This window comes from Scardinius erythrophthalmus (genome assembly GCF_964197995.2).
Source record: "Scardinius erythrophthalmus genome assembly, chromosome: 1".
NCBI lineage: Eukaryota > Metazoa > Chordata > Actinopteri > Cypriniformes > Leuciscidae > Scardinius > Scardinius erythrophthalmus.
Genome location: NC_138221.1, coordinates 65922808 through 65940660, shown reverse-complemented (window position 1 = coordinate 65940660; position 17853 = coordinate 65922808). Strand labels below are relative to the sequence as shown.

The window sequence follows — 17853 nt, the reverse complement described above, 5'->3', positions numbered from 1 at the left end:
TCCCAAAGCCCCAATGTCCATCTCATGGTGTTAGTGAGTTATGAACCCATTTTGCTTCCAAAATTAGTGAATATATCTTAATATTGAGTGCAACAGGACTTTTTCTATCAGGGATAGATTGAATGGTGAAATGTGGATATAATTGGAGCCACTCTAAAAAATGTCGGGTTGTTTCAACCCAACGTTGGGTCAAATATGGACATAATATGGAAATATGGATAACCCAGCCGTTGGGTTAATTTTTTCAATTACATTTTAACCCATTTTTGGGTTTGTCCATATTTGACCCAAAAATGGGTTAATACAACCCAGCATTGTTTGAAGAGAAGGGGTTTTATAACGAATCACCTGTGCATGTATTAGTACCTTAAAGGTACACAATTTTACCTGAAGTATTAGCAGTGTTAGGGCTAACACTTTACAAGTAACGCAAGTTACGTAATCAGATAATTTATCCCAAGTAACTAGCAAAGATAATAAAACAAAAATTTTTGAGTAACTTTTTCAAATTAACACAAGTTATTTATTTCTTCTCCCATGTATTGACTGACAGCTCTCCTGTCTCCATGTTGAGATATATTGTGGGTAAGTGCATAGGCGTTGTGTGCGCTGTGTGTGAACATGACGGTTATTTTAGATCTGGACTACAATAATGTGAGCAGTTATTCACTCATCACAAACAGATTCAGTATTCCTCAAAATTAATAACGTAATCAGATATTCTATTACCTTTATAAGTAACTTTGAAACTGCATGTCAACTAACTCTCACTCTGAGTATTAGTTGACTGGTAGGGTTAGGTGTTAGTAGAAAAAGTTGATATGTACTTGCAAAGTGTCTTTTACTCAGTTCATTGTGTGTTGGGAAGCATCAAAATAAAGTGTTGGCAGATATTAAGCGGACAGACTAATACTCTAAACTTCTATTAAGTATAAGTAACTACATGCCAACTAGCAGTCATATATATATATATATATATATATATATATATATATATATATATATATATAGAGTGGACTATCGAAATAAAGTGTTGCCAAAAACTGTGAAATGCAAACTTGGAATATTATGCATACCTGCAATACTTAAATATGTTAAACTACACAAATACTTTATGTATTTAATCTCACTTTATTAACCACTGTCTTTGCCGTTGATTTTCAATGATCCAATTCAACTTTACAAATAAGCAAAAATGACTTTAGATAAACATCGCATTTGTTTAATTATTATTATTATTATTATTATTATTTTTTATTTTTTTTTGCAAAAGTAAGTGTTGAACTTTCTTCCCCTGCATCCTTTTCTTCTCTGATCCAGAAAGGCAGCACAGCTGAAAGGTTTGTTTGAGATGTGCCCTCTACACTAAAGGAGTGAATGTGCATTTCATTCAGCCTGAGGCTTATTCATTTCACTTTTGGTGTGAAAGGGCATTTACATTTGCTAAACATAACTTTTTTTTTTGTTATTTAAAAACAAGCAAGCAAGCTCAAGTAAATAAGTATAACACATAAGTTAATGTTTGAGGGAGTAACACAATATTGTAATGCATTACTTTTAAAATTAACTTTCCCCAACATATTTCCTCAAGCATCTAAATATACTATCCAATTATGAAAAGCAACTTCTTAATTTGAAACAAAAAAAAAATAAAAATAAAATAAAAAAACAGTAGGCAGTAGTTAATGTAAAATTATTCTAAAATCTCCCTAAGGATACAATAAAATAATGCATTGGCTAATGTTTTTCAAGGCACTTTTTTAAAAATAGTTTTTTTTTATCTGAATATGTACAAAACTGACAAGCAATCTTTCATCAGATGTTCAATCCTGGGCCATTACAAGGCACTTTTCCTTTGAGCCAGACAGAGGTGCCAGGGCCTATACCTTCTAACCGTCACACACACACACACACACACACACACACACACACACACACACACACACACACACACACACACACACACACACACACACACACACAGTTTGCAACCATATGAAAGACGACTCCCTGCACTGTTGCTTGACGCAGCCATTTGGATTCCCACCCCATTCCACAGTGGAATATAGGGCTCTATTTATAGAGCTGGTGGAGCCCGTGGCCCTGAGCTCGGCAGAACACACTCATTAAAACTGCTTTCCCTAGTACACTTCAACTCGAAGCCCAGTGCCAGTGTGTGTGTGAGAGTGGAAACAGTGCAAGAGAGAGAGAGAGAGAGAGAGAGAGAGAGAGAGAGAGAGCAAGAGTTCTAAAGGTAATCAGTGCTAAAAGTTGTTTGGAGAAATTGGGAACCTACGGATACCATCTCACGTGGGATATGTACGGGACCCTGCTCGTCCTCTGTATTAAGAAGAGACACTTCAGCCATAGCAGGTGACATTCGATTCGCAGGGAACTTTCTGCATAGATCAGCCGAGAAACACCAAGAGAAGACCTGCGAGAAGAAGGTGACTATGTAAAGACTCCATCTGTAAGGGAGCCGTTTGAATTTGAATGATTGGAATCTTTGGAACTTTGGAAGTAAAGAACAGCGATGATTTGAATTTAAAAGACAATTCTCTTGTGCTCAAACTGTCGCTTTGCTATATTTTGCCTGTCTGTCTTTTGAAAATCTAAAAGTACTGTCCGTTCACATCCAGAGTTTCAGCTGTAATCCGATCCCACACACTCGACAGTAATTATAAAGCAGGGCTGGGAAGCAGTAAAGGAGATTTGTCATTAAGGCTGCCTAAATAAAGACTCAGGCAAAGGGCGCGGAGGTTTGTGGATTTCAGCCGTCTAGATCCTCCTAAAAACGGCTCATGGACCCCCAAGGAGGTCATTACCTAAACAAGTCAGCGGTGCTGTCGGGGCTCGGCGCTGCCCGAATGCTCCAGCTTCTCCTGGGCTGCACCACGATGGCCCTAGTGGCCCACAGCGCGGGGTTCAGCGCCACCTACGGCACCTTCTGCATGTTCGTCTGGTGCTTCTGCTTCGCCGTCACGCTGCTGGTCTTCACCCTGGACGTGACCAGGCTTCACGGGTGCATGCCTATCTCCTGGGACAACTTCACCGTGGCCTTCGCCATGCTCGCCACTCTCATGTACGTCACGGCGTCCATAGTGTATCCCGTGTACTTCCTCAGGTCGGAGTGCCCGTCGGAGGGATGCGAGGTGAGGAACTACCGAATCGCGGTCACCGTTTGCTCAAGCGTCTGTTGCTTCGCCTACGGAGCCGAGGTGTTTATCACACGGGCCAAACCGGGACACGTGGTCGGATATATGGCCACCGTATCCGGCTTGCTTAAAGTGGTCCAAGCCTTCATCGCCTGCATTATATTCGGCGCCCTGGCCAACGACAGCGAGTACAACCGGCACATCCCGACCCAGTATTGCGTGGTCGTCTACAGCCTGTGCTTCGCCGTGACCGTAGTGGTCGTGGCGCTCACCGTCTCTGGCAGGACGTCTTCGTTACGCTTCCCTTTCGACCGCTTCGTGGTCGTCTACACCTTCCTGGCGGTGCTTTTGTATCTGAGCGCTGCCGTGATCTGGCCCGTGTTTAGTTTCGACAAGAAGTACGGAACCCCGGGGAGACCGGGAGACTGTCCGAGAGGAAAGTGCCCTTGGGACAGCAAGTTGGTGATCGCCGTGTTCACTTCTGCCAATCTGGTGCTGTACTTCACCGATCTGGTGTACTCTCAAAGAATACGGTTTGTCTCGCATTCGGCAGCGTAAAGCCATCTCTTCTCCAATCCGGTGGATTCATGAATACTGGAAATGAGTGAAATACAGACAACAGCTGTGTGTACTAGTATAATTTCTCTTTTTATTTGTCATTTGTGTTGGTTAGAATGAAAATGTTTGGACTTTCTAACTGCTGGGATTGATTTTTTTCATTGTGTTAATAAATAGTTACTTTGTTTAGTAGATTAATTGCTTTCTAATGGAGAAATAACTTCTGTGCCAATGCCTCTCTGCAATTTATTGTCACTGTAACCCTAAAGCAAGGGTGTCCAATCCAAAGCCCACGTCCTGGAGAGTTGTGTAAGCAGCTCCAACACACTTGCCTGGATATTTCTAGCGATTCTGAAGACCATCATTAGCTGGTCCAGGTGTGTTTAATTAGGGTTGGAGCTAAACTCTGCAGGACAGTGGCTGCGTTTAAGGCCTTGTCCACACTAATGTCCACATCTTTTTCTCTCCATTTCCGCCTTTCGTCCACACTGAGACGGCGTTTTTATTAATGAAAACGAAGCTTTTTGAAAACGCTCTCCAAAGTGGATCGCCGTTTTCATTTCATTTTCGTTGTGTAGCCATGTGACACACATTGTGCCAACAGATATTCATGTTGTGCCGTTCACTTTCACACACACAGTTGGTTAAAATATGTTACTTTGCACACTCTTCATATCACAGTCCTGCAAAGATGACAGAACATTCACTCACATTTGCTGTCCTGCGGCAAAACATTTTAGACCAAACATATAATGAGTGAGATATTTTGCTAAATAAAATGATCCTGTCAGAAGAATTGTGCGATAACTTTATTATTTGTTTTTCCGTCTGTATCATCTCAGTGAGATGACGTTTCAGTGTGGATGAGAAACTTTTGGAAAACTCCTGAAAATGCTAGTGTGGATGGAGAGCATTTTTTTTAATGAAAACGCCATTTTAAAATGTATCTGGTCCACTTTTGATGCCCTTTCCTTGCTAAATTCCCTCCGTCTTGTTCACATCATTGATGACGTTGCATGGATGCCCACTTGCAATGGGTTTAAATGGGACACACTAAGCCCTTGATCACTTGTGGGTATATTAAACGGGCACTAGTAGACTCACTCCCTCGGACAAAATCAAGGGGTCGAGAGTCTGTCCAAATAAACTTCCCTCATCAGGGACGTGTGTGAGTGTGTGTCTAAAAGTGGAGTTAAACGCAGCCCATGAGCAGGTTTGGACACCCAAAGATTAAAAATCTGTCATTTACTCGCCCTCGTGTCGTTCTAAAGCTGCATGACTTTTTGTCTTTTCTTCTGAGGAACATAAAAGAAGATATTTTGAAAAAGGTTAGTAACCAAAATATCTATCTATGTTTCACAAGAAGGTCATACAGTTTTGGAACGATGTGGGGGTGAAGAAATGATGAGAGAATATTCATTTTTGGCTATCTCTTTAAGACTGTTTTTTGTTTTTCATGTCTACTAAACACTAAGATTGTTGTGGATTAGTACGGTTATTATATGGCTTACTAGAAGTAAAATTAATGTGTATTTTCCTCTAATTTACGTATACTGTTAAATGTTATTATAATTATAGGCATTGTTATTATTTGATTACTTGTATGGCAATATCTAAGCATGAGATAACTGAGACTTCTGATGAGAAAAAGGGAATATATCACTTCTTTATGTGTTGTCCACAGAGATTAAACATCATACAGTTTTTTTCATGAATGGCCTTAATTGTCACGATGCTCAGAAAGCATTATCCGGTCAGTCTACTCAGGCTCCAATATAAGTTATGTCTTTTTTTATAGTATGTGACAGTATATTGATACTTATTCATAACATATTTAATAAAAAAATATATGTTGGTAATTAAACTGGATAATTTTGTGTCTATATCAGTTTATTTCTCTTGCTCACCTCCTCCAAATACCAGCACACAACAATGACCATACATATAAATTTAGACAATTTTCTGTACAAATATGTGTGAGTGGGTGCACTGTAAAAAAATAAAATTATATATATATATATATATATATATATATATATATATATATATATATATATATATATATATATATATATATATATATACATATATGAAGAGTTCAGATGCAAAAGCCTCTAAGTGCCATCTGAAATTTTCTTCTAGAATGATCATTTTTATCAAGCTCGTATATTTAAGTTCAGCAATTTTACTTAAATTACAATTAATAGGTAATTTTCATTGCCATTTAAGTGAAATTTTATCCTCCTGGGACCCAAGAATAGACTTTTGTCCACAGTAGTGGACATTATATTTTAGTGAATTTCTCTGACATCATACATGTCACATGACACAACCTGGGTGTCCTGTAAAGAGCACATTCAGGACTTTTCAGAGATACCGAATGTTTGGAGGTTTCACCATGAAAACAACTTCTCCTTGGTCTTTAAAAATGTCTGACATTAATTTAGTGATCAAATGTAGCATTCTTATGGAAATATGATAATATATTGTAATTATAATTTAAATTGGACTACTTTTCAAATTGTATTTAATAAACCAACATCTCAGGAAAATGTTAAGGGGTTTCAAATAAAAAAATGACTTTCTGTTACAGAACAGGGCGTTGATTTCATACGTGTCCACTGTAGAGGACATCAGGACTTACATCATGTTTATCAGGCATTTTGTGAGACACAACAAGTGAATATGGAAATAAATTATACATCAATATTCCTATGAAATATTAGATATTATTATTAAAATGTTGCCAATTATTACTCCAATTATTACACTTCTTTTTTCATTAAATGTTGCTCCAAGAACACATTAATGTGCAAATTAGATACAGCGTATAGATACATTGCATTCAATGGGAATATTACTTTATGGCCATTTTACATAAATTAATTTTTTCATAACATAGTTGAGAATCATCTTTATACAAATTTTGGTTAAAAAAAATCCTGAAACCCCAAAATGTATTGGTGATTGAAAAAAAAAAATCCCATTGTTTTTGCCTATACATATAATTTCATGTAATTTTATTTTTTAAACAACTGTCGTCCACTACAGAGGACATAGCATAACGTATGAATAAAATATTATTTAAAAAAAAAAAAAAAAATTTTTTACCATTTGCTTATTGTGCTCTAAACAGTGTGATGACAAGGAAAAAAACTAAGTTCAAAAAACGTTTTATATATGAGGATATGAGCTTGATAAAAATGATCATTCTAGAAGAACATTTCAGATGGCACTTATTGGTTTTTGCATCTGAACTCTTCATATGTTCAACTTAAAGGAGAACTTGGTAGCTTTTTTAACTTAATAAAACTGTCTAGAAATCATTTGGATGGTTAAACAACCTGTTCTGGTGATATTGGTGACTTTCCCCGCTCCCCCCAGCGTTCCCAGGCGGAAAACCAACCTTGCAACTTGTTCACTACCGTCCCGGCAAGATAGAAATTGGAAGTCTCGTGAGAAGCGAAAGCGAGAACGAGAACGAGCGCGAAACACAAATTGCTTTACGGCAATTCGACATAAACACACACGCATTTATGATGTATTACCAGATTACCCACCTCAGTAGACATAGCTCCACGCGATACAGTTGGCTTGCTCCGATCAAAACAAACGCACATGAGCAGCGGTAGAGAGGGGGAGGAGGCTGCCGCAAGTGAGTTTTTTACGACTGTGTTGTGAAATATACGCCCCACCACAGCTGTAGGGGGAGCTCGTGGGGAAAACATGCGACAACAAAAGGGAAAATCAGCGAAGAAGTGACTAGAGTTCGCTAGAGTTGCCGAGTTCTCCTTTAAAAAGTAAGTAACTTGGTTGCCTTACAATTTTGAGTTCATTGAAATACAAACACTTGAGTTAATAAAATCGAGGAGATTGTTTTTATCAACAGAAACTTAAAATAGTATGTTATCTGAACCACATTAATTATCTAAGTTGATTTGACAAAAGAAAAAGTTGTGATAAATCATGAAAATAAGGTAAACAATTATTTTCATGATTTATCACAACTTTTTTTCTTTATCTTTTGGTGGCTATAACCTACACTTTTATGAAAATGTTAATTTATCATGTCCCAAGAAGATAGCTAAATCTGAAGCAGAGAACATTTTATTTGGGGTAAAGGTTTATAAATTGAAAGTGTTTTGAATGAGGGGTTTGTGTTAGTCTGTAATGATTATATTTAGCTTCAAATGAAAACAGAGCCTCTAATTTAAAGTCTCTAAGGAAGTAACCTACCGGTAAACACGGGTGAGACAGAGAGCAGGACAATAGTCTTGACATATACATATCAATGACATGTAAAAATCAAAAATAAGAAATCTGGTGAAATTGATCAGACAAAATGCGGATGCAACACTGCAAACTTGGATACAGTTCTGCTGTTGACATTAGCCCACGTGCTCATAAAAAGCGACGCAACTGGATTCTCTGTCAGCAGGGCTGGCCTATCAGGGCGCACGGTGCACACATACAGTACAGGGATTGGCTGAGGCACGAGCAGTGCTCTACCGTGATTGGTCACAGCCTTCTACTTCTCCACGTCAGGAATGGCAGTTTAACTAAACGTCAACAGGCAACGTGAACACGATAAACAAACGTGAAACAATCAAAATATATGTTTACCAGTTCATCGAAAGATCGTGTTTTAGGTACGTTTGTTTAAACATTTAGTCGTCTGTATTCATCTCGTTGTCTGTGCTGCGTTGCAGCTTGTTCAGTCCGATTAGGAAGTAGAAGAGTGTACGGTAAGCAGACTCTGTCCTGATATTAACTTACCTCAGCTGATCTAACGTTATATTAGAGTCTGTAAACTGAGTGTTAACTTGTGTGTTTGTGTCTGCTGGTGAATGGTCTGGTTGTTAATAGGTCAACATGAGCGTGGGTTTCATCGGAGCGGGTCAGTTGGCGCATGCGCTGGTGAAGGGCTTCGCATCGGCAGGTACAGCATTTACACACAGCGACCGCTAGAGGCGCCACAACACTACACTGATCTGGAACAAAACAAGACTTTTCTGTAGTAAATACTCTTAAAACATGACCATTAACGTTAGTCATTTTAAAATGTCTAAAGCAGGCATCATTTCATTAAATACGCATATTATATCGAATAATATAAATACACTGTATTGATCTCAGTCTTGGTAGTTGGTCGGTTTTTTTTCTTCTTCAAAAAGTTGTTTATTTACACAATATGTAATGAAACATAATGCATGTAAATCAACACATTTGCTCTTTTTAAGATGAAACTGCCAATAAAATGCTACCAAAAAAATATTTTTCAAAAGTCATTCTCCCAAGCAATATCATCACGGGGGAAAAAAGCTGAATGTAGAATTCGTAGTCTCTTATTTTAACATGAAAGGTTTATTATATGTTCATGCAAAGAAGTAGAAATACGTTCATACAATATACACTACCGTTCAAAAGTTTTTTCTTAAAGAAATTAATACTTTCATTCATCAAGGATGCGTTAAATTGATATTTTATTCAGCAAGGATGCATTAAATTGATAAAAAGTGTTAGTAAACAATTTATATTGTTAGAAAAGATTTCTTTTTTGAATAAATGCTGTTTTGTACTTTTATACATCAAATGATGCTGAAAAAAGTATCATAGGTTATAAACAAATATTAAGCAGCACAACTGTTTTCAACATTGATCATCAAATCATGATTTCTGAAGGATCATGTGACACTGAAGACTGATGCTGAAAATTCAGCTTTTCAACACAGAAATAAATTAAATTTTAAAATATATGAAAATAGAAAACCCTTATTTTAAATTGTAATACTATTTCACAATATTATTGTATTTTTGTTCTGTATTTTTGATCAAATAAATGCAGACTTCTTTCAAAAACATAAAAAATTTTAACGTGTCCAAACTTTTGATCGGTTTTATATACATAAAAAAAAAAAAAAAAAAAAAAAAAAATATATATATATATATATATATATATATATATATATATATATATATATACGGGCTATTATGACTATTTATGCGTGTAATACCTCGACTTAAAAACTAGATTCACCCTTTAACATAGAATCACTTTCTCTTCAATACTTAATGTAAGTTTTTGTGTTTCCCTCTCCTGTCCGTCAGGTGTGATCGCCACGCACAGGATAACCGCGAGCTCTCCGGACAAAGACCTGCTGACCGTCGCCGGGCTGAGAGTGAGTGTGTCACAAGCTTCTGACACACGTCAGAGCCACAGAAACTAGCAGCGAGTTGAACATCTCTTTCTCTGTCCTTCAGAAAATGGGAGCATCCTTCACTACCAGCAATAAAGAGACTGTGAAGAAGAGTGATGTTCTGTTCCTCGCGGTCAAGCCACATATCATTCCCTTCGTTCTGGATGAGATCGGGCCAGACATCGAGGACCGTCATCTCATAGTCTCTTGTGCAGCGGGAGTCACGATCAGCTCCATAGAGAAGGTCAGACACGAGCCATAGTGATGATGATGATGATGGTTTAACACAAAGCATTTCATTTAGGAAAAATAATGGCAACACTTTACCTAAAGCCTAAATGTGTAATGCATTGTAAAGGCACACCAAAGTTAAAATGCATTATAATATTTTCACATCTGAAATTGGTTGATTGTCATGTGTTTTAACGCTTTACTGTATATATGTGTTCAATGACTAGAGTATGATTATCATACTCTAGTCATTGAACACATACAATTATTCATGAGATCATATACAGTACAAGCCTATAAGGAGCATAACAAGCCATAATAATTAATGCTTTATTAAGATAATTTTATATTGCATTTTAAACAAAGGCTTTAAGTAAAGTGTTACCAAAATAAGAAATATATGACAAAATGTGAATGATAAATGAAAATGTATCAAAATAAATAATAAATCAGTAAATAAACATTTTGTTATTTTAGTTTTTTTTTTTTTTTGGTAAATGCATATTCATTTACACTACCAGTCAAATAATTAGTTAAAATAAAAAAAAAGATTTTGAAGGAAGTCTCTTATTCTCACTAAGGCTGCATTTGTTTGATTCTTTGCATTTGTCTGATGCTTCTGTTTCGATCCAACTCTTCCTGTTGTGCAGAAACTGCTGCAGTATCGTCCGGCTCCTAAAGTGATTCGCTGCATGACGAATACCCCAGTGGTGGTGCGTGAAGGGGCCACGGTGTACGCCACAGGCTCCCATGCAGAGGTGGAGGACGGCAAGCTCCTGGAGCAGCTGATGGCCAGTGTGGGATACTGCACCGAGGTGGAAGAGGACCTGATTGATGCCGTCACTGGCCTCAGCGGCAGCGGCCCAGCCTATGTAAGCATCAACACAATGCCGAGTTCACACTGCACGACTCTCAAAGTAGTCGGGTCACTGTTCTTTTCACACTGCGTGAATCCAGGGCAACACTCAGGGCCCTATTTTAACGATCTGAAACGCAAGTATCAAGCACGAAACGCAAGTAACTTTGTGGGCGGATCTCGGGCGCTGTTGCTATTATACCGGCGGGATAAATGACTCTTGCGCCCGACGCAAATCTAAAATGTGTTGGTCTGAAGTAGCTTCATTATTCATAGGTGTGGTTTGGGCGTAACGTGAAATAAACCAATCAGAGCGTCAGCTCACATTCCCTTTAAGAGGAGACGTGCTTGTTCCATGGCGGATTGCTATTATAACGGCGGATTTGCCAGGCGCGCACCAGGAGCGGTTCACAGCCGAGGAGAGCAACGCTCTCGTCAGGGCCGTAAAACACAGAGAAGTGACATTGTATGGGGATGGAGAAACACACCCAAATTAGCTTCGGTTAAACAGGCATATGATAATAATAATAAAAAGAGAACTGCTGCGTCTGTGTGTAGATGAGATAAGCAAAGTGTATGCGCGTTGTGCACACGCTACATTGATTATGGCCAAGCATGCGCCCTTAAAATAGCATATGAATAACATGCGTAACTAGGTTTTTCCTGGTCAGTGGCGGAATTATTTTCTAAACCTGTAAAATAGCATGAAGGAACGTTTGCGCTGGAACACGCCTCCTCTTTGCGCTGAACCGCCCCAGGGAGCGCAAGTTCATTCCCTAATTTACCGACGTGCGTCTGTGGAGGGAAAAGTCTGTTGTGCGCGGGTGCAAAATAGGGATGATACATGTGTCGGTGTACAAAGTCAATTGTGCTGGGTGCAAGATAGGGCCCTGAGTTGTTATTGTGTGTGTTCACACTGCACGATGGATCAGCAACAGGAGGGTTCACACTGCAGGACTTTACAAAAGAAAGAATCGCAGACAACTTCTGTCTGGTCCGCAAACTACGTTTCACAACCAAACACACGTGAGAAGTGATATGAAATAACGCAAGATCATGTGTGCGTGAGACCACGCGAAACTGTAATTGTTAATAAAAACGATAGCCCACAAGCAGCTTGAAATCCACATTGTCTGTGTGCTGACTGGCAGTGAAAAGGAGAAAAGGAAAAACAGATTATGCAGGAGGAAATGGTTGGGGAGACGAGGGGAGCAAGGACTGTGTGTTTCTGCAAAGAGAGTTGGAGGTAAATAAATAATGTTGCAATGTGTTGCTGGTCAAGCTAATGTGTGTGCTTTGTTTCTGTTTGATACAATTGTAAATATATCTATTAAAATGCTGATATTCTGGGCTATAACTCCTCCCTGAACATCCCGCTGCCCTGTATCTTGCTCTCTGATTGGCTGTAGGTCATCGCCAACGTAGTTTTCAGTCAGAACACTTTTCACACAGCAGGATTGTGAATCCTCTTCGGCGATTCTCTCAGATCGCGTCCTTTATAATTCACACTGCCTGACTGTCACTCGCGTGAACGAGCACCGATTTGCCTGTGATTTCGGGCATTTGTCTGCGATCTCACAAAACCTGTCGGCGAGTGAAAATCAGGGCTAAAATCGTGCAGTGTGAACTCGGCATAAGAGTAAGCAAGAGGTTTAAACCAATCGTTGAGCTCTGTGTGCACCTCTGACTGTGAATATCCCTGTATCTTTTAATCCTAGGCGTTCCTAGCTGTTGACGCTCTTGCTGACGGAGGGGTGAAGATGGGACTGCCCAGAAGACTGGCTGTGCGACTGGGAGCTCAGGCTCTGCTTGTTAGTGCTTGACAGTCTCTCAAACATTTCTCATATTGATAATAGGACCAATCTTTCTGTGTCTAAGATTTGCAGTACTATGATGGTTTTTTTTTTTACTAGGGTGCAGCAAAAATGCTCCTGGACTCCGAGCAACACCCCGGAGAGTTAAAAGACAACGTGGCTTCGCCTGGAGGTGCTACGATCCACGCTTTGCACGTCTTGGAAAGTGGCGGTTTCCGCAGCCTCCTGATCAACGCTGTGGAGGCGTCATGCATTAGAACCAGGTACTGCAACGAGTGATTTTCAGCTATAGAGAGGGTCAACAGCTTGCAGTTTGTTTCTTAAATATAATGCATCTACACATAAGTGCACTTTATTTAATGTTTAGTATAGATGTTAGTATATAGTCGTTAAAGATAAAAGTTGGTCCATTATTTTCAACTGTTTGTCTGCATATAGTTGTCTGCAGATTGTAACCCGTTTATGGCGTAATAATGTTGGTACATGTGATCTATTTGTGTCTAGGACCAGATTACAGAAGTGGGTTCGACTTGCTGGAGTGTAGGGAAAATATAACAGAAACTAAAGAAAGAAAACAACTCAGACTTATAGGTAACTGTTAATTACTAGGAAAATAAGTGTATTGTCATTGGAAAGGAATTGAATCTTTTAACAAATCACCTCAGTTCAATTTAGATTTAAAAATCAGTATATAAGATTCAAAACCAGATTTCAAAGTTCAAAATCTGTGTCCAGAGTAACTCTGTGTTCAGGAATCAGATTCAGTGTCCAATGTCACTGAATATTTGAGTATAGTTTCAGTTCAATACGAGTGATCCAAGTAAAATCCAGAAAGAAAAAGAGAAAGTGCAGTTCAAGGTGAGTATGTTTTTTGGGTAGGACTGGGGCGCCAAATAATCCATTAGTAATCGTGTTGACGGCTCAGTCGGACTTAATGTAAGCCTTAATGTAAACACCTCAATGAAATTTCGATCCGATTGAAAACCACCCCTTTCTTTCACATGGTTTTGAAGACCACACCAAACCATGTGTTCCTTTTCTAATCTGATCGAGAGGACATGCAAACACTTGATCGGATTGAAAACCGAAACTGAAAGGACTGCGCATGTGCAGTGACGTAGAAATAGCGTTAACACGTGCAGAACGAGCTGTTATTCCTGTTTAATAAAGTGTCTCATAAGTGAGTGTCCCGTCATTAAAATCCTCCTTTCACTCAGCATCTGTGAAGGGGAGCAGGACAACGTCCCACCAGTCCTGGTTTCAGATTCTCATCCACAGACGACTGCTTTTGGGCATTTTTACTGGGTGATAAATATAAGCAGCGGCACAACGGTGGTTCATATGTTCATTTACTCCAAATTGTGATCAGAAACGGATATTAAGTCTGCTGTTTAAAAACAAATAAAGAACCAATGTAGGAGAATGGTTATTATGGGCAAACAGCGGAAAACTCTGAATATTTGTGCAAAATGTCATTCACTTGTAAACACTACGTTAGGATTCATCAATCGGAGTGAATTCAGTCCGATTGAAACAAAAGGTGTGCATGTAAGATGTAAACAAAAGATTGTTTGAATGGATTGGTCGAAATTTCAATTGAGCACCCAATATGTCGCAGATTGGATTAACGTTACTCCACGATAGAGTAAGATAAGAAATGGGTAAGAGTTCACAGCAGCCAAAGCAAGAACGGTCCTCCAAAATGTTAACGTAGGGGCGGCATATTCCTATTTTTATTCTGGATTGTCTTCCCCTAGGCCCTGGTCCTACCAGTTTAGCAAAATGATTGTCCTTTTTACTGCCAGGTACAAGTAAGAAGATGATTGTCTCACCATGTCCAAACCTCAGACAGAGCATCCAGGGCAGGGAGAGATCAGGATTCAATAGGGCAGACTCAGATGACATGAGAAATAGAAGAAAGACAAAAAAACAAGGCCAAAAATAATCATCATTCAGCTGTTCAATAAACTGTTTAAATTAAATAAATTGTCCATTCCATCACTCAATTTTCTAATGACGTAACACATGCTACTCAATCACGTTCACTCTTAGTACATTGAAACCTATGTGCACCGCTAGCATCACATGAAACGCATTTCTTCATAAATAAAATAACTACTTCAACAAATATACATATTCTGAATAATAAACATTATTTACACAGTTTTTATGAAAATATGGATTGGATTACGCTTTCAGATGCATTTCTTTCACATTACATTTCAAATGATAACTCTCCATGTTTCAAAACCACTTAATACATATATTATAGAGAAAATGGTACTCGGCAAGGAAAAGGTAAGTGAAGAGGAAAATAAAATAAAGTTTTCTTTTGATTTGGTCTTAATCCAGATAGTTTCCGTCCTCTAACTTTCCCCATTCGTCTCAATCTCTCTTTCTGTCAGCTTCTATTACCCTTAAAGCATGACTTCTGAGGATATTTTTCACTAAAATAATCTATTTTTAGATTGGCTATGAACACAAACGCATCAAGTCTGCGTCTTTTTCCTTCTTTGTCACTCCCTACTGCTCTCATTCTGTTTCTTCACGCTCTACTCCGAAATCACTTACCGGAGGCGGGACTAACCGACCTCATCCAATCAAAACTTTCTTTGGCCAATTTCTTTTTCTAGATTTACATTTGTAATATAATATAAAGTAACTTACATCTGCTTTCTTTTGTTGTTAATACTTAACAGATATTAAACAAATGAAATGCTTATATACTAGTGATCTAGTCGGTGACCTGGGTAACAAGATCTATTCACAAAACTCCCATTTTAATTTGATGGGCTGTTCAAACAGTTTTGTCTCCTAAAGGACATTTCAAGCCAACTCTTTTCTGACAGGGAGCTTCAGTTCTTGGCTGACCAGGAGAGGATTTCTCCAGCTGCCATAAAGAAGACCACTTTGGACAAGGTTCTTCAGCAGCCGGGTGTGACGGCAGCAGGCGGCGGGGTCAGGACCGGCCTCAACCTCTTTAACAGCACCAACCCCAAACACAAGAAGAGCTGAACCTGATCATCACCATATCCAGTTTACAGTAAGGATGAGACCACTTAGAGAATTGCAGACAAGATGCTAAGACCAAAAATGTTATAAGTTGTTCTCATGAACTTGTTTTCAAGTACTGTACTGTGTTCAGTTGTCGATATTGTGCTTTTAGCTTTTTGGCTAGTTTGGACCAACTCTAAGAAATGAGTTTCTCTTGATATACACTGTACACCATGCACTGCTCTGTTTCGTTTGCTTAACTTAACTTAACTTTTTGAGTCATCTTTTGTACATTTACTCGGAGTAGTAAGTATTTTCAACTTGACAAATTTAGTTATTTGAACTTTTAAAGATTTGTCAAGCTGAAAATACTTAATATTCTAACTACAACTTAACTGAGTCAGTGGAAATTAATGAATGAAGTTGAGTGAACAAAAACACTTTTACAGTGAACTTTTGCACTGAAAACGTAAAAAAAAGTAAGTTCACCTTACTTTCACAAAGTTATTCCAACTAAACTAGTTGTACATACTTAATATGTTAAGTAAATAGAACTTAACGGAGTCAGTGCAAAAAAGATAACTCAAAAAGTTAAATTGGTTGAAAAAATTGTGTGTGTAGATTTATTAAATCATGTCTGATCTAGTCAAAATAAATGTAAAATCATGTTTTATTTTGCAAAGCCTATCTGGACTGACCTGAATGAAATTAAAGTGTTTCCTATCTTTATCTCTACATTGCTCAGTAGTTCTGTATATTCTCCAAACAAGAAAAAAAAAAAAAAAAAAAAAAGCCAAATTCTCTACATGATTGCCCATTATTAAATGTTAAATTGTGTTACACAAGTTGATTTTAATTAAAACTGGATCACACATCTGTGTGTGTTTAAGTCCTTTTTTAGCAGGCGTTTTAGGCCTAAATGGGCCTAAAAAAAAAACATTTGAGAGTATTTTTTGTTTTATATTGTCAATTATGATTTTCACTTTGATGCAACATAATGTGTATAATAACCCCTAAATCACAAGTTCTCATCAAAGCAAAGTTTTCCGATCAGCAAGAAGCAGCCAAACGAACCATTTCTTCTTCTTTGTCCTTCAGAGCAGATGTCCTGTAGCGCACTCGATTTCATGACTATACTGCCCTCTATAGGTCTGGTGCGGTCATTGTGCGCATGTGTCGAATGTGTCCATCCTGAGCTTTATTGGAAATTTTATGTTGGGTCAATGTAACTCAGTGATGTTAAAACAGCATTCACTTGTTTTGTTACATAAACCTGCTTGAATTAGGTTACAACAACAACATATTAGTTTATAGGTAGAATCAGGTAGAAATACCTCCTTAAAGCAACAACTGCATGTTCACTTTTTACATTGCAGATTAAATATTTGAAGTACTGGAATAAAAAAAGACAGTGTTAAATATACATTTTCCATGAAATGATGGAGCTGACAGCCCTTTGAAATTAATGTAAAGTTACGTCAGGCAAGAAGAGGCAAAACAGATCAAATATGCAGCACTTTTAACTTTATTACACATCAAAACAAAAATACAATGAGCAGATAATGGCCTGTGCTATACACAATGGCAGACAAAGAACTGAACAAACATGGCTATATATACACAGGGTAATGAGAACTATAGGGGCACACTCAAATAAATAAACTTAATTAAATTAAGGAAAAGTTTTCCACGAAATTGAATTACATTTTCCCGACAAAATCTAATTTGTTTGAAATGGTTTGTCGTAATCTTGTTGCATGAACCTAAATAAAAAAAAAAAATTGTCATTCCTACTAGATAAAGTTTTGTCAGGTTATACGTTTATTTTTTGTCCTGCCTTGATAAAACTGCCAACATGATAATTTTAGCCAACTTGATTCTACTGTTACTTCCATTGAAAGTGAAATAAAATTTGGTAACCACAAAATTCAAAAACATTACAGAAAGTCCTCTAAGTTTCTAACATAACTGAACAATAAACACTAACATCAGCGAACATATTTCCATTCACTGAAAAACACATATAACACTTTAATCCCTAAATTTAC

The 17853-nt window shown here is 38.0% G+C and overlaps 2 protein-coding genes across 5 annotated transcripts; both read left to right on the top strand.

The window, feature by feature from the left end:
• The first annotated feature begins 2118 nt into the window (after positions 1-2118).
• myadml2 (myeloid associated differentiation marker like 2) lies at positions 2119-5563 on the top strand. The gene has a single exon (XM_081363659.1). It carries the CDS (start codon positions 2802-2804, stop codon positions 3711-3713), a length of 912 nt encoding a protein of 303 aa, XP_081219785.1. The 5' UTR covers positions 2119-2801; the 3' UTR covers positions 3714-5563.
• Positions 5564-7441: 1878 nt separating this feature from the next.
• On the top strand, positions 7442-16681 carry LOC308699498 (pyrroline-5-carboxylate reductase 1, mitochondrial-like). Of its 4 annotated transcripts, XM_081380345.1 has the most exons (9): positions 7442-7513; positions 8423-8458; positions 8580-8652; positions 9822-9892; positions 9975-10154; positions 10792-11013; positions 12716-12808; positions 12911-13074; positions 15661-16681. In XM_081380345.1, the coding sequence occupies exons 3-9, from the start codon at positions 8586-8588 to the stop codon at positions 15824-15826; spliced, it is 963 nt and encodes a 320-aa protein (XP_081236471.1). In that variant the 5' UTR covers positions 7442-7513; positions 8423-8458; positions 8580-8585; the 3' UTR covers positions 15827-16681. The 4 variants fall into 4 exon arrangements, with proteins under 4 accessions (XP_081236471.1, XP_081236469.1, XP_081236470.1 ...); XM_081380343.1 differs by lacking the exon at positions 8423-8458; XM_081380344.1 differs by lacking the exons at positions 7442-7513; positions 8423-8458 and adding an exon at positions 8152-8362.
• Positions 16682-17853: the final 1172 nt, after the last annotated feature.

Coding starts and splice junctions, on each gene's coding strand:
- LOC308699498 (XM_081380343.1), top strand. CDS start 8,586: ATGAGCGTGGGTTTCATCGGAGCGGGTCAGTTGGCGCATGCGCTGGTG. Junction 8,653..9,821: donor GAAGGGCTTCGCATCGGCAG/GTACAGCATTTA, acceptor CCTGTCCGTCAG/GTGTGATCGCCACGCACAGG. Junction 10,155..10,791: donor CGATCAGCTCCATAGAGAAG/GTCAGACACGAG, acceptor CCTGTTGTGCAG/AAACTGCTGCAGTATCGTCC.
- myadml2 (XM_081363659.1), top strand. CDS start 2,802: ATGGACCCCCAAGGAGGTCATTACCTAAACAAGTCAGCGGTGCTGTCG.